The 23,832-nt window shown below is 57.9% G+C and overlaps 2 protein-coding genes across 2 annotated transcripts; both read right to left on the bottom strand.

The window, feature by feature from the left end:
• Window positions 1-509: 509 nt before the first annotated feature.
• On the bottom strand, window positions 510-21,108 carry CLCN7 (chloride voltage-gated channel 7). The gene is made up of 25 exons (XM_057406509.1): window positions 20,964-21,108; window positions 13,529-13,600; window positions 12,301-12,372; window positions 12,009-12,074; window positions 11,313-11,445; window positions 10,867-10,976; window positions 10,157-10,237; window positions 9,707-9,769; window positions 9,077-9,160; window positions 8,814-8,907; window positions 8,326-8,390; window positions 7,748-7,864; window positions 7,376-7,430; window positions 6,773-6,833; window positions 5,868-6,006; window positions 5,501-5,594; window positions 4,032-4,201; window positions 3,656-3,707; window positions 3,248-3,375; window positions 3,022-3,107; window positions 2,598-2,730; window positions 2,437-2,496; window positions 1,931-2,107; window positions 1,744-1,824; window positions 510-1,652 (listed from the first exon to the last, which is right to left on the bottom strand). The coding sequence occupies exons 1-25, from the start codon at window positions 21,099-21,101 to the stop codon at window positions 1,566-1,568; spliced, it is 2,418 nt and encodes an 805-aa protein (XP_057262492.1). The 5' UTR covers window positions 21,102-21,108; the 3' UTR covers window positions 510-1,565.
• A 789-nt stretch (window positions 21,109-21,897) lies between these two features.
• Window positions 21,898-23,760, bottom strand: PTX4 (pentraxin 4). The gene is made up of 2 exons (XM_057406519.1): window positions 23,453-23,760; window positions 21,898-23,329 (listed from the first exon to the last, which is right to left on the bottom strand). Exons 1-2 carry the CDS (start codon window positions 23,573-23,575, stop codon window positions 22,079-22,081), a joined length of 1,374 nt encoding a protein of 457 aa, XP_057262502.1. The 5' UTR covers window positions 23,576-23,760; the 3' UTR covers window positions 21,898-22,078.
• Window positions 23,761-23,832: the final 72 nt, after the last annotated feature.

Genomic DNA, 23,832 nt, shown 5'->3' with positions numbered 1-23,832 from the left:
GCAAAGGGCAGTGCGGGGCTTCACAAAGCACCCGGCTGCCAGCACCCAGCAGGGACCCATCACTGCCATAAGGACCCACTGCACCCCAGGGCTCCCCTGCCCCATGGCAGTGCTGGGGAACCAGACCCACATGGAGAGCAGGGCCACTTCCCGGTGCTGGGAGGGCAGCCGGCCCTTCCTCACAGCCCCCACTGCCAGACCTGGCTGTTACCAGGGCCCAGCCGAGGCATTCCCTGCTTTGTGGCAGCTCTTTGTTGGCCGTGAAAGGAAAAGCACTCGGGAAGGGGCAGCCACCCCCTGCCTTGAGCCCTGCCAGGGGCTGATGAAGATGTGGGGCACTGGCATCACCCCCTGCAGCCCCCCAACATGCAGCCCCCTGACTTGTGTCCTCTCAGCACCAGCAGCAGGGATGGGGCTTGGCTCAACCCCAGGGGTGCACCAACAGACATGGTGCTAAGGCCAGAAAGTGGCATCAGGGGAATGGAAGCAAGAGCCAGGCAGCAGCACAGTAAAAGTACAAACAGGCTTTATTTCAGCACAGTATCCCACAGTTGAAAGCCCCTCCAGGCACCAGGTTGCCTTTGCCTGAGTGAGGAGGATGCAGGGTGCAATGCCAAGGTGAGGAGTACAATGGTGGGAGATAGGGGAGCTGAGGTGCCAGGGCTGGAGCCCTCCTCAGCACCCAAGGGAGTGCTTCCAGCCCCTGGCCAGATCAGGGCTGATGGTGGTCTTTGGGGTGCCTACCCTGGCCCAGGCTGCTGGAAAGGGCTGGAAACACATGCAGGGGTGCTTCTGGACCCCAGCATGGGCAGAGGCGAGAGGCAGCAGCAGCAGTGGGAGGAGGGCAGGAGTGGCAGAATGGCACAGGCTGCCCCAGAACAGGCAGCTCTCCCCTACCCATCCCTGCCCAAACCCCAGGAGTGTCCCCCCAACGTGTGTGTTGGGGTCAGAGTTTGGCCAAGGGAGTCAAAAAACAGCAAAAGGGAGCAGCTCTGAACCACAGGAGCCCCTTTTATTGCACAGTTGAGCATGGCAGAGACACAAGCACCTGCCCCATGGCTCAGCTCAACCCCACCAGCAGCAGCATGGGGCAGCAGGACACAGCCCTGGAAGCAGGAGGGACCCCACCATGTCCCCCTGCTCCTCACACAGACCCTGTGGCAGGGGCCAGGGCAGGGCTAGGACCCAGAGAGCCTGGGCTGGGTAGGCGAGGCAATGGAGGCCATGTGCTGTGGCAGAGGGTTATGCCCAGCTCAGGACACTTCCACTCCCCTGGCACACTCCAGCCTTCACAACCCTCAGGGAAAGCCTGTGTCAGCAGCTAATGGAGCCAAGGGTGCGTTTTGACCCCTCAGGGAAGCAAAGGAAAAGGTGAGAAGAGGAGGCAGTAGATGTGGGAAGGCAGCAATGGGCAGGAGAGCCAGGGCAGCACGTCCGTGCTGGTGCTCCAGGCACCACAATGCCTGCACAGGCCGGCCCAAGCCTCTCCCTGCCTCCTGCAAAAGGGGGCCCCAGCTCCGAGGGGCCAGAGTGAGTCTCCCTCCGCTGGGCAGAGCCACCCCACATCACGTCTGTGCCAGTGAGAGCTCCTCCAAGCCTTCCTTGCCCAGCCGGTACCTGGCGAGGTCCTTGCGGGTGACCATGCCCACCACCTGCCGGGACAGGGACACAGTACAGCCCCGCCCTGGCAGGCAGAGCTCGGGGACAAGCCCTGGCTGCCCATACCCAGTGAGCAGGACTCACCTCATTGCGATTGTTCACGACCACCAAGTGCCGTAGGCCCAGGGCTCGGAAGAGCTTGAACACGCGTGGCAGAGACGCCTCCTGCATGTCAGAGGGGATACATGGGCTGTGGCATCCCCAGCCAGCAGCTATCACTCACCCATGACCCCCAGGATGCTAGGGTGGCCCAAGGATCCCTGTCCATTACCTGGGGCACAGTGTAGGGAGAGGGGTTCATGAACTCGCTGAGGTCAATCATGCACTCGCGCTCATCCTGGGACACATGGATGGACTGGATTGGGGGGAAGCGGGGGTAGGCATCCCGGAAATCCTTCAGCTTCAGCCGCCGCTGCACCAGGCTGAGGTTGGCCCTTTCCACAAAAACCTGGGGAGGAAAGAGACTGTTGGGGTCCATCCTGCAGCACCAACAGGCACCAGGGCGATGTACAGGGGAGGGAGGGAAGAGGGCAGGAACATGGGGCAGATGGACCATCTGCAGAAGAACTGTGTCCCATTCACTCAAGGGCTTGTAAACCCAGCGGGGTGCAGGAAGATGCTGGAGTAACCCCAGCACTGCATGGAAGCCCCCACCCTCTCCTCAGGTAAGCTGAGGTTGGTGACAGGGACCATCCACCAGCTCCTGTTTAGCAAGACAGGCAGGACAGGGGCACCAGGGCTCAGACACAGGTCCAATGGCCACGCAGCATCACCCACCTTGTGCTTCAGCAGAACAATGAGCTGGGAACGTAGGATCAAACCCCGCAGTCCTGCCACCTGTGACAGAGCACGGTGCATGAGAGAGGGCAGGGAAGGGGATGGGGCAAGGGCGAGGGTCCCGTTCCATGGCCAGCTCTCACAAGCGGCTCCTGGCTCACCTGTGTGGTGCCAGGGTTGCTCTCCACCACCGGGAAGCCGTTGTGGTTGGAGGAGGTGTCACTGAGGATGTCCACAACTGTGCCCACCCGCTCGATCCTCCGCAGGCAGGTGACAGGAGCACTCATGACCTCCCTGCGGGGAAGGCTCAGTGTGAAACACAGCCCCACACGCAGCATGCCCCAAATACCCCCCCCTCCCGCACACAGGCCTCTGCAGTCCTGATGCCTCCCCTGTCCCCAGAGCCTGCCAGAGACACGGGGAGGGAATGCACCGCTGGCCACACTCCCTGCTAGGGAATGAGCTGGGCTGGTGGCACCACACAGCAGTGACCAAAGTGTGTCACCACCTCTACTGCCAGCTCAGGCCAACAGCGTGGTCCAAAAGCCACTGCCCCAGGATTGGCAGCATCCCCCAGGCATCTACCTGGCTGTGAGGGAGTGGGACGTCACCGGGGCCTCCCAGTGCAGGAAAGGCACGCTCTGCAGCTGGATGTGCATGTCATACAGCCCCTGCAATGAGAGCCAAGCCATCAGGAAAAGCCTGCTGAGATGCTAAGGAGTACGGCAGCTCACCTCGGAGAGAGGACACCACTTGTCCTTGGCGCCGCAGCACCACCAAACCTGACCCTGGCGAGCACACCAGCTCTCACCTCCACAAAGTAGTCTCCCACAATCTTTGCTGTCATCAGCACCAGCATGATGGGGAAGCCATAGGTAACATTGCCTGTTGCCTCCATCATGATGACTGTGAGACTCAGTGTCATCCGCACTATCCCACCTGCAGGAGACACCCAAGGGGTTTAGGACTTTAGGAAAGCAGGGAAACATGGGGTGATGGTATAGCAGAACACCAAAGGTGCCCAAGTCTCTGCACAGCGATCCAGGATTGCCAACATAGACAGGGGTGCCCTGGACAAGCCCAGACCTCACTAGCGCCCCAGTGCTGCCTGTGCTTGGAAGGGTAGCTGAGAAGCTGACAGCAAGGCTGGGCTTCAGCCAGGGAAGCAGGGACCACCTTTTCCCATGCCACCTTCACCCCTACTCGAGCAGGCACTCACCCAGCTGTGCAGCAGCTCCCATCAGGGCGTATTTCCCAGGGTCAGCCCAGATCTGAGCACAGGAGGGAGAAGAGGCTGAGTCAGCTGCTGGCTCCAGGGCACCCAGAGATAGTGAGCAGTGCCCTGGCCCCCTCCCTCCCTCCGAGAAGTGGGGAGGAATGCCTGAGGCTGCCTGCATGACCCAGCAGCTGGCAGGGCCCCACTGGGACATGGGAAAGCCCAGTTTCAGCTCAGGAAGGCATCCCGTTCCAGACTGCTGTGCCAAGCTCTCAGCCAGCTCCATGCTGCCTGCACATGCCTCTTGCCCAGAGGCAAGGGAGGAGGGCTGGGTGCCATGGCTTCCACTGCCCAGCACCCCTTCCCATCAGCAACTCACCGAGCCTTTGGTCAGGTAGGACAGGGAGATGCCAAAGAGCCTTCCCCAGGCAGCGCCGATCAGCAGGGAGGGGATGAAGACCCCCGCGGACACTGTGAGGCCATAGGTCCAGCAGGCCAGGAAGAAATACATCAGTGTGAACATGCCCAGTGTCATGGGGTTGTAGGAACCTGAGGTGGAGAGAGAATGGAGTTAGTGCTGGTCCTGCAGCACGATGGATTACAGCCATAGAACAGACAGCAGCAGCCCCACAACACACTCCCAGCAACAAGAGACCCTCTGCCATCCTGGCAGCATGAGTGTTTCAAACCGGCTCTTTAAGTTATTTCTGTCCCTCAAAGGCCCTGCCAGCCAGCGCCATTCCAAGCCATCCCATCCCACTGAATCCAGCACATGCCTTCCCTTCATCTTGTGACCCATGATGACCCATTCCCTCCCAGCCCCGTGGTTCCCAGCCTCCCCCAAGGCATGGTGATGAACTCCAAAGCCCCCAGGGAAAGCCAGTGCTGGAGGACAGAGGTACTGGGGAGCTGGCAGGAGTCCTGCTGCCAGCCCTGGGATGAACTCAGCACGGTTCGTCTTACAAACCCCATCCAATCCCACAGCTCCCATGGCTGCTTCAACCAGCCCCAAGCTGCCCCTCAGCGCAGGCTGTGCCATCACAGGGAGACCTCAGGACTCAGCCAGCTGCTATTTTAGGATTGCTGAACAGCTCAGTCTGATTTAAACGAGCACTTTGCAACCTCTCCTTCACAGGGAGGTCAAGAAACCAAAGCCCTGAGCCACAGAGGGCCCAGCACTGCAGGAAGCAGCCCCAAGACACAGGACGGTCATCACTTGACTTCAGATGGCCAAGCCACACTCTCTGGGCTGAGGATTTAGAAACATGGAGCTGTCTGCTCCCTGTCCATGTGTAGTTGGGCACGAAACCTAGACCAGCAGGCAGAGGGCATGCTGTCACAACACTAGGTCCAAGGGAAACAGGAGCTGGAACCTGGGAGCCAAATTGCATTTCTCAAGCAAGTCCAAACCTCAAGATCCACCTCCACAGCCTGCCCAGAAGGTAAAGTCATTCTGGGGCAAGAGGCCCTGCTAATGGAGAAAACAGCCAGGGACGTTTCTAGGACGGAGCTCAGACAGCAGCAAGGGTCAGACATGCTCCCATGCAACTCAAAAGCAACAGCTTGGAAACATGCAACAAAAACAGGTCCTCATCCACAGGCTCCCAAGACCATGGCCCTTTGGCTGAGCTCACAGGTGCCACCAGTTCAGCATCCATCCTTCCTTCTTCCACCACTGCAGGAAAGCAGTGGGCACAGTGCTTTGTTGGATCCCATCCTGCCCTCAGGGCGCTGTGCTGATTAGCCCCTGCCTTGTCCCACGAGCAACCAGGAAGCAGGTCAGCCACTTCGCACAAGCCCACCCCCATTCTGCTCACATTCAAGGACCTGTTCACTAGACACACAGACCTGGAGCATCATGGAAGAGGTTGACAACACTCTTCTCAGGTGTGTTGAAGAAAGCAGTAGCCATGGAGTTGTACTCTCCATCAGCACAGAAAAGCTGAAGGGGGAAGAAGACAGAGTTAGAAGTGGCAGATCCAGGCTGCAAAGGCTGCAGGCTCAGGGGGACGTGTGCTAGCAAGGAGCCAGCACTGTGCAGCAAGCACAGCAACACCACACTTTGCTCTGCAGCTCTGCCTGCCACTGGGAGCACTCGCTGTGAGGTCCAGTGCCACAAAACCCAGCAGGGTCTTGTCTCCCTGCTCAGCCTCCAGCTTCAGACCAAGCTCAGGGTGCCCCCCACACGGGGGAGCCATTCTCCAGCATCTCCTACCTGCAGCGGGTATGCCACTGTGCTCCCCTGGATGGGCTGGCAGTCTCTCGAGCAGTAAATCATGACAAACCCCACAGTTGCTGTCACTGCTGCCACCAGCATGGCCTCCACCACCTGGAGGCAGGGCCGGTGGATGTACCTGCAAAGGGAGCAGAGGAGTGAGGGTGACACCCAGGGGTGCCAACAGGATCACCCACAGCCTGGCTTGGCACCCTACATTGGGCATATGGACAGGCTGCTCCCTTCCCAGACCCTGCCAGGCTGTCCTGCGCTCTGTCCTCTGGTGAAGCAGTCACGGGGACTGCGCTGGGAGGCCAGCAGCAAGATCAGCTCTGCCCAGCCAGCCATAACAGACCTGCCTGTCTTCCCTGCCCAGAGCCGGGCACAGATCCTATGGGAAGCTTGGTGGTGTTTGGCCATGTGGACAGCGCAGAGCCGAGCCCAGAAAGCTGCAGCCCAGAAAGGCCAAGAGGAGTGAAGCACTGGAAGATGCTGCAGGCCCCTCACCACTCCACAGGTCATCACTCCCCAAGGCCACGAAGCCAGTCCTCGTGTTTGAAAAGCTGGTGACAAGTATTGGCTGCACCAGACTGGGCTTGAATGGCTTTAGCAGCAATCTCGTTACTCTCAGAACCGTGTATGCTCAGTGTTTGCATGTTTTTGGGCCCTCAAGTCACTAAACTGCAATACCTAGGCAAGGTCAGAGCAACAGTGGGAAGCTGTGGGTCACAGCCTTGACAGCAGGCAGCGAGAGGCACATGGCATCTTTGCCCCCCAGCTTCCAGGGCTGCTGTTGCTTAAGTGTGAGATAACGGCCTTGCTCTGGCTGGAAGTGCCACTTCGAGGACACACAGAAGGTGCCAGCCAACCTATGTCAATCACCTCAGTTACCTGTGAGCTCTCACCTGATTCGGAACATCGTTAACCAGTAATTGAGGGCATTGAACAGGGCTCCGAGGATCCCACCTGCAAATGAAGAAGCAAAAGCTCAGTACATGAGTCCCAGGCTCTCCTATGGCTTCCCAGGACACAAGGAACCTGTAAAGCTCAGGGAGACACCAACAACCCCTCCAGTGTGATGGCAGCACTGGGACATGTGGACACTGTCCCTGCACAGACAGGCAGGACCTGACACCAAGAGGAGCCCCACAGCAGCAGCAGGATGGCTGGGGCCAGTGTCACAGTGCTGGCACTAGGCAGGCAAGGGACAGGCCAACTCCACAGGGGTAAGGACAGCTGGAAAGCCAAGGGCTGCCCACGACTGCAATGCACTAACCTCAGTGACTCTGCAGTATATGGATTAAAGGGCCTGCCTTTGCTACAAGGGTAAAGCTTGGGCCAGGATCCAGGTCTCACCCCCATGTAAGCCCCACAAGCAGCCTGTGCTCCAAAGTTTAATGCATTTCCCATTCTCCCTCGGAAACTCTATCCCAAAGCTTTTAAGACTCAGACAGAGAACAGAGGAAATTATTCAGACAAATCAAATTGAAAGAGCATCACTCTCTTACCAACCACTCCCATAAAGATGAAGATAGGAATTTCCTGGATTGTGTATCCCATTTTCTGCAAGCAAGAAATGGATTTCAGGTCTCCTAGCCCATCTGCAGCCCCACAGCTGGTCACTGCTGGGACAGCACAGGCCTGTAGTCCCCAGAGCTGCCCCAAAGCCTCCCATGGGCACTCCACAGCCCCAGGCCCAGCCATGGCTGCAGGAAAGGCTTCTGCTGGGGTTGGTGGAGCTGGGCTCTGGCCATACCCACAGCCTGCGAGGGCAGAGCATGCCTCAGCCTCTGGGTGATGCTTTAAAACAGCTCCAAGCTGCTGTGGGCTGCTTCTAACCCCCACAGCAGAGCCCTACATGGGGAACATCTATGCCGTACCTCATTATCAAACCTGCCAAAGTTGATGAGCCCAGGGCTGGAGAGATCCCAGGCATTGCCGTGGTAAACACTCAGGACAGAGTTCAGAGTGAATGTGGAGATCATGGAGGCAAAGAACTGGAAGGAGATGCAGCCCACAGTCACTGCCAGACACCCCCAACCCCACTCCCTCACCGTGTGCTGTGCTGCCCCCTCCCCCTTCCCCAAACTGCCCCTCCAAGGCCCTTAGGAAGAGCTTGGTACCACAGTGGGAACCAAGAAGCCACACTCCCTGTGGCAGCACTCTGGGCAGCTTACACCAGCCAGGGGCTTACTCCTGTTACCTCTCCATTGCCCTGGGCACAGCCCAAGGAGGTCCCTTGGGAAGGGATTGGCAGCAAGATGGAGCTAAGCCAGGACTAAATTCAAGCTGAAGACCAGGGCACAGAAGGGGAATGGGATGCTGTTCCTGGGATGTGTTACACATGGCTGCCTGGCTGGGATAAGGATGGCAGGAGGCTGGGACTGCAGGGCATGGGGAAAAGGCAAGGCCTCACACTGCAGCCCTCAATTTACTGCTTCGGCTTTCCAGCACTTACAATTCTCCACGTCAAGAACTGGTTCCAGAAGGAAGCCCCTTCCTCCAAGCTGAAGAGGACACCGCCTGCAAATGCAAGACACAAACACCTTCACAAGGGGCACATGCCACAGACCCCTAACCCACAGCAGCAGCTGAGGCACCTAAATTCATCCCAGCCCATGTGCCCTATACAGCCCCAGACCTCATAGGCTCCAGTGAAGGGACCAGAAGCCCACCAAGCCATCAGTGATGGGACAGTACCCTCCACTGCCCTCCTCCATCCCAGGAAAAGAAACATCTGGGATCCAAGACAGATGACCCCACACCTCCTCTCTTCTTTAGGCCTGTGGCATGGCTGGACAGTTTGCTGTGGAGCTGGGCATGTTGTGGGAGGGCTCCTGCAGTGCCATAGGCAGATCCTAGCAGCTGTCTCTGTGCAAGTGGGAGCCACCTCTTGATGAGATGCACATGCAGGCACTGTCAGTGTCAGACAGCCAACACACATACCCACGGGGGCACCAAACGCAGCTGAGACACCAGCAGCAGCTCCAGCTGAGACAAAGTCCCTCTTCTCTGTGTCTCTGCGGAAGTACTCGAAGATCTGAAACACCAAAGCAAAGGCAGGTTTAGGGCTGGCCACAGGAATGACTTTAGTGCAGGCACAGCGTAGGCCATATATGATCCAAGCCACCAGCATGACCCCAAGGAACAGCCCAGTTTGGGCACAGGAGGGTCATCTGCAGCACAGCTCCTTGGCCCTCAACACCAACCTTGAAGTCTCGCTTTAAAGATGTGGATCTCCCCTGGGAGATCCCGGCAGCAATCACTGCTCCAGAGTGAATCATGGGTCCTTCCTGTAGGCAGTAGAGAAGAGTTAGATTGGATAAGGAAGAACCCCAAGGACAGTCAGGGATGAATGAATGCTGCTTACTGGGTTGCAACCCTGAAGAATCTGGCAGGAGGATCTGCCTCCAGGAAATACAGACCTTTCCATTTTGCCCCCTTAAATCCTCATTCTGTGAAGGGGTTCCTGTGGCCACCTCCTGTTCTCACCAGCACTCCCTCCAGCCCAGGAGGCAGGAACTTCCCTCGCTTGCCTTCAATCCCAGCAAGCTAGAAAGGCTCCAATAGGGCACCCAGGTCTCCCCTATCTAACATTTGCAGGGACAACTACTGATGGATGTGGACTACTGCTCTTCTGCCCTCAGCCCAGCCACACACAGCCTGGCTTGGTGGCACCACACACACCAGGGTGTCACCTTGGCCAGCAGACCAGGGAATAAAACCAGGAAGTCATTGCAGGGCCCCTAGCATAGGGCTGGCAATGGGCTGCATCACGTGCACCAGCAGTGGGTGACAACATGGCAGCAGCGTGCCAGAGATCGCTTTGTGCACATCACCTTCCCAACAGCCAGGCCGCCGACCACCGAGAGGATGACTCCACAAACTTTGATCACCAGGGTCTGCAAAATAGAGATGACAGGCTCAGCACAGCATGGCACAGCACACATGACCATGGCGGCCATGGGTGACACAGACCCAACCAGCCAGAGGAAGCAGTGACCCCAGGGAGGTTGTGACTCTCAGCCCCCTGTTGTGGCTATGGGGTTTGGCCAACTTCCTTCTTGGACAGAGGAAAAAGTTACACAAAGATGATCTCCCCAAAGCCAGGGGATCCTGGCTCATCCCAGGGCAGGAGGTTTAATCACCCAGCACTGGGGGGAACAGCTATGGAGTTGAGCAGTGCAGCAAGGAAGCCAGGAGCTTGGGCCAGCTCCTCCTCTGCCTCAGTACAGTAGAACCACCCCCAAGAGCAGAAGGCACACAGCCCACCACCTCCTGCTTCCTACCTTGAGGCGGACAACGTGCGGGATCTTCACACCATTGAGATAGCATTTGATCTGGGGAATGCCGCTGCCAGCTGCGACAGGCTGTGGGGAGCACGGAGAGCATGAGTGGCTGCCACATACAGCATGGGGACACACTGGCCACCTTAACCCTGTCTCTCTGCGCAGGGCACACCAAGCACAACCTCAGAGAGGCTCAGAGATGAGGCCAAAGACTATCTACCTCTGGAGGTGGGCTTCAGAGAGGCACTCATTGCCCCTAAGGGCAAATGTGACAGGGAGAAGGATCTGGCTGGGTTTTTTGGGGGGACACTAGGGTGTTCCCATCACCATGCCATGGCCAAGGGCTCAGTGCTGCAGAAGGCTCACACTTGGTGGCCAGAGAGAGCAAGGGCAAAGCCACAAAGCTTACTGCTGACTCTGAGTGGCCTGTAGGGAGCCATTGCCTACTCCCAGCCATAGCCGGCTCCAGTCTCTGGAGCACACCCTCTGCCCCAGGCTCCTGGCTCAGCAGTGTCAGTCTGACAACCACAGAGAAACCCCACAGCCCACATAGAGCCAATGCTGGGGGCTACCAAGAGCCAGTCTTGCAGAAATACATTTGCTATTACATGAATCTGTATGTTTTCTGGAGACGATCTTGCTTCCCCATGTAAAGAACTGGGGCAGGAAGCACAAGGAAACACCAATCCAGACTGGTCCCAAACTCTTACCTCTATGAAAGCAACGATTACAGAGCCCACCATCACCACACTGGCATTCAGGGTGGCCCAGAGTAGCAGGGAGAAAGACAGGCCCCCTTTCTCTGTGAACTTATCGATGTCTGTGGAAGCAGCTCAAGGAAAGACCAGTGTTGGTTGGGTACCATCCCTCCCACCATGAGAATGTGAGCAAAAATGCTTCTCAGGCTGTGCCAGCACAGCAGATCCTGTGCACTTAGGGCTGCTGCAAGGAGCCTCCCCTGTTACAGCAGTGCCCAGGCACAGTTCAACTCTGCAGAGCAGCCAGGCACACGGCAGCACTTTGGGTGGCAGGGTCTGTGCCACCAAACCCAGGCAAGGAAGTGCTGTCCTCTTCCCCAGCACCCTTCTTGCAGGCACCAGGAGCACAGATCCCACAGCCCCGGCTGGCTGATGGCTATGGCTCCATGGGAGGATACTGCCTTTCACCACCCGGTACTTCAGCCCAGCCAGGTTCTCCACCACGATGTCGATGAAGCAGGCGACGAGGCCGGTGAGGATGCCAATCATGGCACAGATGACCCAGCGCTTGATCTCCACTGTCCGGAAAGCCTGAGGGGCACAGAGCCATCAGAGCCCACTGCTGCCTAGCCCGGGCCCTGCCAGCAACAGGGGGACCCCAAACCACCCAGCCACCTTCCCCAGCACAGCTCCAAGCCCGGCAGCTCTCCTAGGAGCTGGAAAGCCAACGCTGGCTCACCCAGGATTGCAAAGCCTGGCAGTGCCCCTCTGTGGGATCCCCAACAGCAGGCGGCTTTTCCAGCTTGTCTGCCTCTGTCAGGCCCCTCCCGTTCAGCTTCTTGCTGCAGCAAGACTCCCAAAGCCCCCAGGGCAGATGTTTCATGTTCCTCCAGAAGTCCCTCTGCTCAGGGACCTACCCCATGCCATTGGCTACCATGTACATGCAGGCTAGCTCCCATCTGAACCATCCTGTGCTGGGTCCTTGCTCCTGAGGTTTTAAGGCTTGTCTCAAGTTGGCCTATCTTTAAACCCACCCTGGCTCAAGCACTGCTCTGAGCACAACCTCCTCTGGCATGGAGAAGCTCCCCAGGAGCCAGGAAGGGGGAACAGCTTCCTGGGCTATCCCAGCCACAGGGTCAGTGGGCAAGACTCACTGTGTGGTTTATCCTCCTCTCCTCTTCCAGGAACAGCTGATTTTCACTGTTGTCATAGTCCAAGCTCTACATCAGGAAAGGGAAATGCTGTTACTCTCTAGCACAGGGGAACAGACACCTGTTCTGGGGAGGGCTGCCCTCAGGCCCTCACCCTTGCCTCTGCATACCCTCATGTCATTTCCTCCCTCAAACCAGCTGCTTCTCCACTGAAACCCCTCAGCTGGGCAGCCACAGCCCTCATCCATGTACTTCATCCACGTACCTCATCCACTGCACCCCAGAGGGCACATACCTCATACTTGAGCGACAGGAGCTTCTCGTTGTGGGGGATCTCATTGGGATGCTGACGAGGGAGCTCTGTCTCCTGCAGGATGTGATGCATAAGTCAGGACAGCCAGGTCCCAGTCCAGCCCTCCCCTCTGGCACGTAACTGCTGGTTTAACACTAGTTTTCATGCTCAGGAAAGGCAGGAGGGCTGCAGAGCGCAAGCTGCTGGCAGGCTGGGATCTGGGATGATTTTCTACCAGCTGGTGGATGTATGGGATTTAAGGCAGCTGGAACAGGCTGTGAGGTGTACACCCTCATCCACCCTCAGGAGGGACTCTTCCCCATGAGCAGACGGAGAGATTGCCCAGCCAGGTACCACACTGCCATGTTGATCCAGCACTGCCTCCGAGCAGCTCCACACTCCAGAGGAGGGCAACCTTTCACCTCGGCAGGAAATTCCTTCAGCCGAAAGCAAGGAGCTATTTCAAGCAGCTATTTCAAACCATGGGTTTGGGCAGAAACCAAATTCTGATTCCCAAACACCTTTGACTGTGCAAACTGTTCCCAGCTCCAAATTAGGGCATTTACTGGGGATGCTGGAGGCGCCCCTGGGGTAGTGGCACCCCGCACCCTTCCCTGGGCCTGCATTACAGCTATGGCCAAAGCAGGCCCAGCCTGTCCTCTGAGGGACTGGATTAAGGCATGTTCCTTCCCATTTAAGCATTCCACAAGAAATATTTAGCAAAAGTCTTCTCATTTGATCTTTCTACAGCTCCGGAGCTGAAGCAGAAGCATCCAGGGAAGAAAAGCTTTTCATGTGTGCAGGTGGGAGGGGGAATAAGTTGAAATCTGAGTATTTCTGCAAGATGCCCTCTCTATCACTAACCCTGTCCCCAGGGCTGAGACACCTTCCCCCGGCTGCTGTCATACTTCATTCTGAGCTGGGCAGCAGGAGAAGCAGCTTTAAGGAGCAATCATGTCAACAAGGAAGAAATCCCTTCCCATCAGACCCACTTATGGCCCTTGTGCTGCCACCCAAAGAGATGCTGTCCTTGGGCCAGCTTTCCTCAGATAAGGGGAAGCAGCAAGGGTTAAGGCAGAGGGCAGAGCAGCAGGGAGCTACCAATGCTAAGCACTGGAGCCCTTGTGGAAGAAGTGGGATGTGATGAGGGGAATAATAGCAGTTTTAAGTGCTGCCAGTGGAAGAAGGGAAGGGGGCTTGGTAACAATGGGCCCCTTTCTATGCCACTCACCAGCTCACGGACATCCTCGTTGAGGTCCACATTGCTTAGCTGCCCAATGCGCAGGAAGGAGGAAGGAGTGAGCTGAGGGGAGAAAGGAAAGAGGGGTCAACTCCTGAATGTGTTGCCAGCCCTGGCAGGAGGAAGGAGCAGGCACATGGGTGCTCGTGCTCAGTTCCCCTTGCTGAGCTCTGCCTGCCACCACCAGAGCCTCAGAGGTCCAGCACCTGCAGAGGACTGCTCTTGGAGGGCACCCTGAGGAGGTGGGACCCCAGAGGAGCACAAGCAGCAGCAGCCTGCCAGGGTTGGGGCAAGCTGCTCCAGCCTGCTGGCTGGCAGAGCTGGCTCACCGGGGAAGTGCCAGACAGCAGCAGCTCGCTTGGGACTGGCAGCCGTGAGAGCTGGCAAGAGTCACCAACAGCCTCTGCCAACGAGTGGGTACCCCAGCAGACCTGTGCCAAGCAGCATGTTCCACGCTCCCCTGGAGCAGGGCATGGACAGATCCCCTGAGCAGAAAGCTCCATCTCCAAAGTCACAAGCACACAAAGATACGCTGGGGCCACCCTCAGCTCACGCACCCAGACAGGAATAAGGGATGGCCAAGGGCACATTTGGCTCTGCCATCCACTCCATGGGAGCAGTTCCCAGCCAGGGAAATGAGCACATAGGCATGTCCATCTCCCCCTGAGCAGCCAGGACTGAAGTGATGGCTGGGCTGGCTGCCAGCTGATGCACACAGGAGGAAGCGGGGCACGCTACTCCCATGCAGCAGCACCAGTGCCTTCCCAGCACGGTGATGGGAAGAAGCATTTGCATCTCCCCCAGGCAGCAGGTTCTCCTTTCACTGGTGACCACTTGGGCTGGTTACTGGCAGCACAATTGCATCACAACGGGAGCTTTCAAACTCTTTGGGGCACTTCTCATCTGGCCAATGCAGGAAAAGGCCTGGGCTACACGGAGCCAAGCTCCAGTGGGGCGGTGCTGTGAGAAACCCAGCAGAAGCAGCACGCTGCCATCACCCCTCTGCTGTTGTGAAACACCAGGGTGCACAAGGGTGCAAGCAGCACCATCACTAAGCACAGCCCAAACACCATTTCTCAACAATCTGATCTTCCCCTCTGGAGCCTCACCCCTCCCAGCTGTCTGGCTTAAGGACTGGAGAATAAAAGCAGGATGGTGAGCAGCAGCAGGGCCCTGTCATGTCGGTCCCTCTGTACCAGCAAGCTCGCAGATCCCAGATAGAGCCCCTGCTGCTTTAATCCCCCACCAATCCCATCTGGAACATGAAGGCCAGAGCAGCCAGGAGCCACACACGTCATTGCAGATGAAGAATATCCCTTTGTGCCTGCAGCCTGACCTATTTTCCCATTTCTCTGTCTGCTCCATGTTCCCATTCACACCCTGACCTGCAGGCAGGTATTACCTCAGCTCCTCAAACCTTCTTCAGTGCTGTTTTGTCCCCAGTAGCCTGAGCCCATAGGAAGGGCTGAGCACAAAGTGCTCTACACAACTGCTTTTGAACACTGGTTTGGGGAGACCAGCCTGGGCTTTGTTTCTGGTCTGTGATGGCTCCACAACCGCCATGGAAAGGATCCTGGTGGACCTTTATCCCAGCAAACAGAGCAGACTGCTGTGAGCTGGGCACACTAAAAGCTGCCACCTCCCTGGGGGATGTGGATGGGAACTTACACAGAGTCAGGAGCTGCCAGTTTCAGTGCCCGCTGGTGCTCAGCTGCTCTGGTGGCAGCAGCAGTCCCAGCTGGGATCCAAATGTCCTAGGGAGATGGGAAGGACATGGTTCTCACCCTGAAACCCTGGCTGGGACAAAACTGAGACCTGCCAAGGGAACCCACCTGCACCCGGCTCCAGGAAGAACAAACATTAAAGGCTCCCTTAAGTGCCACATGTATAGGGCAAGATAAAGGCAACAAGATGGAAGCAGTCACTCATGCTCACACCTGGGCTCAGACCTCAGGCACCAAGCCCTCAGACAGGACCAGTACTTCAGGAAAATTCTTCTGCTAGCCAGGGTGTCCACAAAAAGACCAGACGTGCCTGAAATGGTGACAACCCCTGTCTCCATCCCTTCCCTATGGAGCAAGAGGCCAGGAGGGCACTGCAGCTCCACTCCCAACAGATTAGGCAGCAGTAGGACCCAAGCACAGATGAAGGGAAAGGAGCAAAGGAGCTTCAGTTGAACCTGAGCTTCCAAAAACACAAGCATCGTGTTTTTAATATGCCCCCTCAAGTCCTGGCATCCCTCTGTCACTATGAGCAGAGCTGGCCCCTGTCTTGCCCAGCATGAGGGAATCACATGCTGGGAGGGCAGGAAAAAGCTACTTTCATCAGCTCCTGACTTTCAGAAGATGAACAGAAAGGATTCAAGCAGCCAGGAGCCAAGACAGAGGTTATTTGTGCATGGCTCATCAGCTCACCGAGTACATGAGCAGCACTACCCTCCTTCATATGTTTTTCAAACTCGAGCCAAGAGAGCTGCTGACCTTGGGTACTCATAATGTTGGCGTGACCATGGTACAATTATCTCCACATAACAACACATGCTGTTGCCAAAAGGCAGAGGGCACAGAAGGGTTAATAGCTCTCCTGTCCCAGGAGAGGCTCTGGGGCCAGTGAACCTGCCTCCAACAGCGGGACGCAAACAGCAGAAGCACTCACCCTGTTTGGGTGGTAAAGCTAATTCCTTTTCGAGCCATGCAATTCCATTTCAAGCTCCTCAAAGAGATGTCTGGAGCCCTGATCTGGACCCAAACTGCTTAACATCTTTGTCAGCAGGGCAGTTGGAATGCTGGTGGCAAGGCCGCTCCTCAGAGAGAGCTCACCAGGCTGCAGTGAAGCCCCTGAAGTTCAACAGGGGTAAATACAAAGCCCTGCACTGGGATGGATGTACCCTAGGGGTTAGCAAGCAGCTCTGCTGAAGAAGTCTTGCAGCAAACTGGTGGAGCAGTTGAACAGGAGCCGGTGGCACAAACCTGCAGAGGAGGTGGTCAACTGCCTCCCGGGTGGTGAAAGACCACAGGCAGGAGGTGTGGGGAAGGGATCCCAATGCCTCCACTTGGCACCTGCGATATCACACCTGGGACTTGGCAGCCAGTTTGGGATCCCTGGGACAAGAAAGGCACAGGGGTGAGTGCGGAAAGACAGTCAGGGGCTGGAGCACCCAGTAAGATGGATGGAGAGAAGCTGGTAATTATCAGGGAGATTATCTGGCCATTTCTGGATGCCTAACAAGAGGTTACAAAGACAGAGCCAGACCTTCCTCAAAGCTTTGCACTGATGGGGCACAAAGCAGCAGAGGACAAGCTGCAGCAAGGGAACTTCTTATAGACACTGGAGACAAAAGATGGTGACACACAGAATCTGGGGCCAGAGAGGGTACAGAGTCTATCCTTGGAGACACTCAAATCTCCACCACACATGGTCCTGGGTGACCTGATCTAAGGGATCAACTCTTAGCAGGGCCGGGGCTGGAGACCTCCTGAGGCTGCTTCCCCCTTCATTATGCTGCCATCCATTCCAGCGCCACTCTGAGACCAGCAAGAGCAAATTCGGGATCAATCTCAACAAGAAAAACAATCTGGGAGAAGATCTCAACCACCCATGCCCCAAAAGGATTATCTCCAAGGTCAGGCAACAGTAGCAGTGAACAGACAGCAGCAGCAGCCCAGAGCTCTGCAGGTCAGGATGGGAGACAGAAGCACTGCTGCCAGCATCCCCATTTGGCAGAGGTGATAAGAAGCCATGCTGCCATACATGATGCCACAGCAGCATTTTGCCTCCAAGCAGAGCAGTCAAAGAGCAATCCCTGTTTGTGATGAGTAGAATGACTTTAGTCAAGGCTAAAGCACTGCAGAAATAACCCAGGCTGTGCACACAGTGACCCAGCAGTGCCTCTCAAACACTGCTCTGAAAAACCATAAACAGGGAGCGCCTGACCCTGCTCCACAGCCCATTTCCACAGGGATAATCCAGGACAACCCCCACTCCCAGTGACCACTGCTGGTGTGAAGATACCCCCTCCCCCATACACTGCCCCTTATCACTGTCCTGCTCACTAACGAACTGGAAGCATGTGGCTTTCTGTGACCACTGAGATAAAGCACAGCACAGACCACACCAGGAGCCCACAGCGGTATTGCAGAAGCAGTGAGAAGGAAGGAAGAGGATATCCAGCCCCAGAGCCCTCTCAGCCCCAGCATGCTCTGAGCCCCTGGTACCTGCCTGGGTGGGAGGAATGGCTCCAGGCTGCAAGGCTGTGTCACTGGGTGGCTCACTGACAGGGGAAGCCCTGTCACCGGCTATGGCAGCGCATGGGGGATGAGCTGCAGGGCTTTTGGAATCCCCCTCCTCTGACACAACCACAGCTGTGATGGGCTCCAAACCAGCATAGTTGTCATCCCTGAAACACACCACACTAGGAGAGAACAAGGCTCCTCACCTCGAGGCCCATAACGGGGGAGAAAGCATCCAGACTCTCCCTGTGCTGTCACCACTTGGTTACAACTTTGTCTCCAGCCTCCTGCTGTCACTCCTGGGCACAGTCGCTCCTTGCTCCTCACCTGCACCAGGCTGGGAGATGCTGTTATTATCCTGACCCCTTCTGCCTTTCTCCAGGCACCTTGATCCATGTGCAGAAAAGCAGTGCAAGGTTAAAGCACTGCTGCAGTCCCGGATGATGCACCCAGCCAAAGGACTGGACTTGCTAAATCCCCTCTTCTTGGGAAGGCTCCAAGGACAATGGCTTTCCAGGGACTCCAGCTCCTGGCAGTGGGCAGGCAGAGACAGGCAGCCTCTTTGCCGGTACCCAGGGAATGTGCTACCTGCAGCCCATCCAGCAGGAGCCAGGGCTCACTCAGACTTCTCTTTTCTCCCTCCTCCCAGTCAAGACATTGTGATTGCAGCAAGCACAGCCCTCTGGCACTCCCTCCCAGCCACAAGGGCTGCATTCTGCAGCCTGTTTTGTGAAGTTACAAGAAAACAAGACAAACAACATTTTATGTAGAAGAAACACTTGGGGGTTAACAAGGACAGGCTGCTCAGCAGCAGCCTGGTCACATTATGGTGACCCCCCTGCCCAAGCCCCCTGTTCCAGACACCCTCTGGAGCAGGGGCATTATACCAATCCCAAAGTCAAGACATTTTAGCACAAACGGAACATATCTTTGATGGGTAGCGAAAGGGAAGCGTTCTTTTTAGAAAAATGCCTAATGATGGAAATTGGCTGTTCCCACTACAGTTTTCCAGTTTTCAGCCTAAGAACTGACACACTCAGCTCAAGAGCATGGGAAGGGGGCGGCTCATGGAAGGCACAATGCTCAGATGTACTGGCAATTTCTCACTTCTTGATATACTTGAGGCACTAGAAAGTCCTGGTGAGAGGACAAAGGCTCTGTCAGCTCTGAAGCAGCGCTCAGCTGGCCACAAAACAAGAGACAACTTCAGACACAGCCCTGCAGCATCCATTCATGGTTATGAGCACATTTATCCAGCCCTTCCTCACTTCCCACCCACAAGTGCTTGATCTCAGTCTCTCACAGCAGTCACCAAGAGACTGTTTCCTTTTATCACTCTAAGGTCAGTTTCATTTCTATTAACCAAGCACAGCTGTTGCAAAGAGAAAGGGAGGAAGCTCCACTGGGGACATTTTTATTGTATTGCCGCAACCCAAGTTTAAGCCTCCATGAGCTGAACAGCTCCAGTCTCTGTTTCTCTGCCAAATCTGTCCTGCCTTCCTGCTTTAATCTAAAATGGCATTAAGGTCAAAGGGATGGTGTGAGAGGGAAACAGCTGCCCTACACCAAAAAGCAAGCCCAGCACTATGGTAACAACCCAACCACCACTGCCAGGTCAGTGCCACTGTTAAGGGCATGTGTGGTCAGGACAGCTGTGGGCTCAGAGCTCCAGCAAGGTATTCACTCTCCTCCTTTGCTAAGGAAGATGCCACGTAGCACCTTGTCACCAGCTGGGACCTCAGCTATCTACATTGTGAAGGGACATGGCGATGATAAATCAGATCACAGAGCTGGGTCTCCACCACCCCTGCTGTAGAGGGGCTCAGGCATCTCTTCTAAGCCACCAGAAAAGCCCTTTCCCAACTGATCTGCAGCCACAAGGTTTGAGTAATCCCTTCAGACCTGCAGAACCCACCATGTGGTCTTCAAAGGCAACCCATGCTGTACATACACGGGGGCTTGTACTGGCCAGGGAGTTTATCTGCACTTTCACACCAGAGCAGTGGAGTGGCGCAGGCAACTCCTCCAGCCGCCATCCTTCCCTCCCACAAAGGCACCCTAATTAGACTGCTGTTCTGACTTGCCCAGAAAGGCAGAACAGAATCATGCTCAGCAAGCTGTCCCTGCTAACAGCTGCCAAAGGCTGGCATGCTCCCTGTCTCAGCTCAAGTCTCCCACCAAACTCTTCATAGGAAGTTCAAGGACATCACCTGCCCTTCTGTCACCTGGAACTGACACAGAAGCACCCCATGGATCTGACACAACATCCCACCCAGGCCATGGCCCTCACTCAGCACAGCTACTCAACCACAGCTTTGCTCTATAACAGGCACCAAGTGCCGTGGCTAGAGCCACGGTGTGCTTCGGTTAACCACACCACATGTGGAGGAGAGACTGCCAGGCAGAGTAACAGCCTCTGGGTACACTGGAGGGAAGTTTCTCTTCAGTTCATCACCCAAAATTAATCTGCAAGAATTGGCTTCCCCCTGCAACATGGCCCACCCTGGACCTGCTGTTTGTCAGTGTAGTTCCGCACATCCCACACGATGCCCACCACGCCAGCATTAGACACTCTTGTGTTTGAGCACAACCTGTTGGCTTGGGCAGCACCAGTGTGCAGGCAACGTGCTCTCCAAAGAAATGGCATTATTAGTACAGAGGAAGGGGGCAGCCCCAGCAGACAGGTCAGGGACCACCTGCATCCATGGCCGAGGAGTGGGTAGGGGGCAGGTCAGCCCCACTGCAGCAGGGCCCTGGGTAGGGCACCAGTATCACTGGGAGCTGGCACGTCATGACGGGAGCCGGCTCCGGCGGGAACTGCCTCGCTGCCAGGCAGTGAGTCAGTTGCACGCTCAGTTTTTCCCGCAGGAATGACCCGAGGCCCCAGTGCTCCAGCCCTGGTTCCCCCCCCATCGGGCTCTGCAAGGTTCTGCTCTCTTCGGCTCGGGGGAGCACGGAGGAGCTCCGACCTCCCCCGAGGGCTGCTGTGAGCGCAGAGCCCCGTCACCCCGCGGCTCCGCACCGGCAGCTCCAGCCCAGCCTCGAACATAGTAAAATGCTATGGGGGAGGAGGACGCATACACGACCCCAGTCCTCAGGTCCAGCCCGCCTCCGGCGACGTCTCAGCGTGGGGAGCCCAGGGATGGAGCAGATCCCTCCTGGTGCTCCGGCACCCCCTTCCCGGTGCCGGTACGCACCTGCCGGCTGCCCGCCGCCGCGCCGGGGCCGGTGCCGTTGAGCAGCGGGGTGGTCTCTCCCGCTCGCCCGTCCTCATCGTAGTCGTCCTCATCGCGGTCGCGGCCGGACCAGGACACTTTCTTAGCGACGTTAGCCATGCAGAGAGACAGCTACACACGCCTCCGCCGGGCCCGGCCTCACCGGCCAGTCATGTGATAGCCGGGACACCGCCCTCACGTGAGCACTACGGCGGCGGCGGGAGCTGCCTTGCCCCGCTGCCCTATGGGAGTTGTAGTCCCATCGGCCCCGCGTCCCGGCCTCGGTCCCGGTCCGTAGCCGCCACCGGGCCAGTCTTACCGCTCTGGGGCTGCCGCGAGCGGGACAGCGGAGGCGGAGGCCCGGTAGGCTGCAGGGCCGCAACGAGGCCTTGCCCGACGCTGGGCCCAGTCACACCCGTATCTGGGCAGCAAGGCCCCGCCACAAGCCCCGGGACGTGTAGAAGGGCTGGGGCTGGCGCTGTCCGCAGTCTCCGGGCAGAGTGTGCCGCAAGGCAGCCACCTGGGAGCGTTCTGTGTGCTTCACCCGAGCCCCCAGCCCGGCCCAAAGCTCTGCTCCACATGAGGAGCCCCTCGCAGGGGGGCAGACACACAAACAGCCCGCACGCGCTCCAGCACCTCTGGCTCATCCCAGTCACAGATTTTTCCGTGCTACAACTTCCCCGTGGGTCTGACTCAGTGACAGATGCTGGCGGAGGCAGGGGATGAGCAGGGGTCACCCCTGTGTGACCTAGCCTGGTGATCCAGCTGCCTGCGCGAAGCAGCTCCTGTCCAGTGGCACCAAACGTTACAGTGAAGAGCAAGACCAGAAATCAGTGAGGTTTCTTCCCTGCTCAGAGCATTTTAATAGAAATGATGGGGTGGTACATCCTCTGTGGGCAGGAGCTGACGACTTTCCTGCACCAGGACTGCATCTCACCACTACCTTTTCCTTGTCCCCACCTCTGGTGGTCCCAGTCCTGAGATGCTCTCTACAGCGTGTCCCAGTACCTTGGGAGGACGCAGCTCATGCTGGCATCAGCAGCGTGAGCCAGCTGTGATACTGCTGGGAGCCGGCACCGTTCCTGCTGCCGGGCTTATCACAGGCAGTGCTGGAGGCAGGGGCACACCACCCTCCGCACGCCGCCCCGCAGGGAGGCATCGGCCAGGGTGAGGAGGGGGCCGCGGGGCAGCCCCCGGCCGGTTGCCATGCTGGCCACCTCTCCGGGCAGGAGAGCCCGGTTCCAGAGCGCAAAGCCAGCCAGGTGACCCACAAAAGCTGCCGCGGTGCTGAAGTCCCTGCCAGGGTGGTCCTGCTGCCCCCCCAGCACCAGTGAGCCACCAGCAGGAACCTCATACCCCTGCCGGAAGCCGGAGCCAGCAGCCAGCAGCCGTCTGTCCAGATAGAAGCGGTACTGGCCCTGGCCAGAGGACCAGGTGAGGCAGAGGTGGTGCCATTCACCATCCAGGAGTGGTGTCACCGGTAGCTCCCGAAGCTGCCCGTCCCCGATGACAAACTGTGTGGAGCCGGGGAGGTCCCTGTCACAGCCACGCACGGCCAGCTCGCTGCTGCTGTCCTCAGTGGTGTAGGAGAGGAGAGCACCGAGGCAGGGGGCTGGGGTGGCCACCCAGGCACAGAGCGACAGCGCCCGCAGCCCCCGGCGCGGCCCCAGCCCCACGATGGCCACATGCTCGGCAGAGGTGTTGGGGAAGAGCAGGACAACACCGGTGTGACAGGCTGGAGGAGTGGGTGCTGGGGTGAGGAGCTTGTACCTACCCTCTCCTGGCTGCTGGGGTGCTGGCGGCTGCTCCTGGGGGACCATGGTCACAGTGGGGAGCACCAGTGCCACTGTTTGGGCTCCGAGTGCTGCATTGTGAGTGGGCTCTGTATCCTCCCTGGTTGCTCCACCATGCCCAGCATCAGCCGGCCGCCAGTGCCCTTCCTGCTGCCGGTGTTGCTGCCACTTCTTCACCTTCGGGCACCGAGGGCTGGGGGTGCTGGTGGCCACTCGGCCATGTGGCTCCCGCTGGCCGCCCCAGCTCCGGGCAGCATCCAGCGGGCTGTGTGTCTTGGTGCCAGCCTCCACAGGTGCACCCAGCGGGTGTGTGAGCAGGTGGTACGGTGGGCTCAGGGCACCCACTGTTCGCTCCAGCCACTTCAGCCTGCGGTGCAGCCGCCGGCCGGCAGTGGCCAGACGGGCCAGCTCTGCCCCCAGGGCAGCCCGGGCAGTGGTGGCCGCCTCTGCCTGCTCTGCAAGTGCCCTGAAGCGTTCGTCGATGTTGTAGGAAATGTTGTAGTTGTTGGCGATGCTCTGGAGATGGCTCAGTGTCACCTCCTGGAGCCGCTGAAACTGCAAAGGAGTGGGGCGAGATGGGTTGAACCCACATCCCCGTGCACTGCTGGCCCCGGCCTGCCCCAGAACAGTGCCCCCCGGACAGGCCGGGTTGTGCATGCCACCCATCCCGGCACCCACCTGCTCCTCCAGCCGCCGCAGCCGCAGGAGCAGGGGGCCAGGGCGGGCGCCGGGCCCCTGGGTCAGACCGCCTTGCAGGGCAGCAGCGAGGAGCAGGCAGAGGGGCAGCGCTGTCCTGGCCATGTTGCTGCCGGACGGGTTCTGCCTGCACAGCAGAGCCAGCCCCGGCCCCCGCGGGGTCCCCCGGGGCAGCCTCTATCATGATGAGATCCGCAGCCACTGCTGGCACGGGCCAGCAGCCGCCATCAGTGGCCAGGGCTGGGCGGGGGCCGTGGGCCTCGGCCCAGGCGCTCCCTGGAGCTCCGGCTGCCCGGGTCAGGGGCTGTGAGGTGAGGGGAGGTTTGCGGAGACCCTGGGTGTACGGCCCAGGTGGGCCCAGC

Source organism: Pezoporus wallicus, unplaced genomic scaffold, assembly GCF_028554395.1.
Source record: "Pezoporus wallicus isolate ANWC-B61680 ecotype Strahan unplaced genomic scaffold, APGP_CSIRO_Pwel_v1 contig_6155, whole genome shotgun sequence".
NCBI lineage: Eukaryota > Metazoa > Chordata > Aves > Psittaciformes > Psittacidae > Pezoporus > Pezoporus wallicus.
This window is presented reverse-complemented; position numbering and strand designations above follow the sequence as displayed.

Excerpts from the sequence above, each read along its gene's own strand:
- CLCN7 (XM_057406509.1), bottom strand. The coding sequence starts at position 21,101 with ATGGCTAACGTCGCTAAGAAAGTGTCCTGGTCCGGCCGCGACCGCGAT. Across the intron at positions 4,202-5,500 it reads CCTCTTCCATGATGCTCCAG|GTTCCTACAACCCCATGACA; the intron begins GTCTGTGTGTCT and ends TCTCCACCTCAG. Across the intron at positions 1,825-1,930 it reads CTCCCTACACTGTGCCCCAG|GAGGCGTCTCTGCCACGCGT; the intron begins GTAATGGACAGG and ends TCTGACATGCAG.
- PTX4 (XM_057406519.1), bottom strand. The coding sequence starts at position 23,575 with ATGGCCAGGACAGCGCTGCCCCTCTGCCTGCTCCTCGCTGCTGCCCTG. Across the intron at positions 23,330-23,452 it reads TGCGGCGGCTGGAGGAGCAG|TTTCAGCGGCTCCAGGAGGT; the intron begins GTGGGTGCCGGG and ends ACTCCTTTGCAG.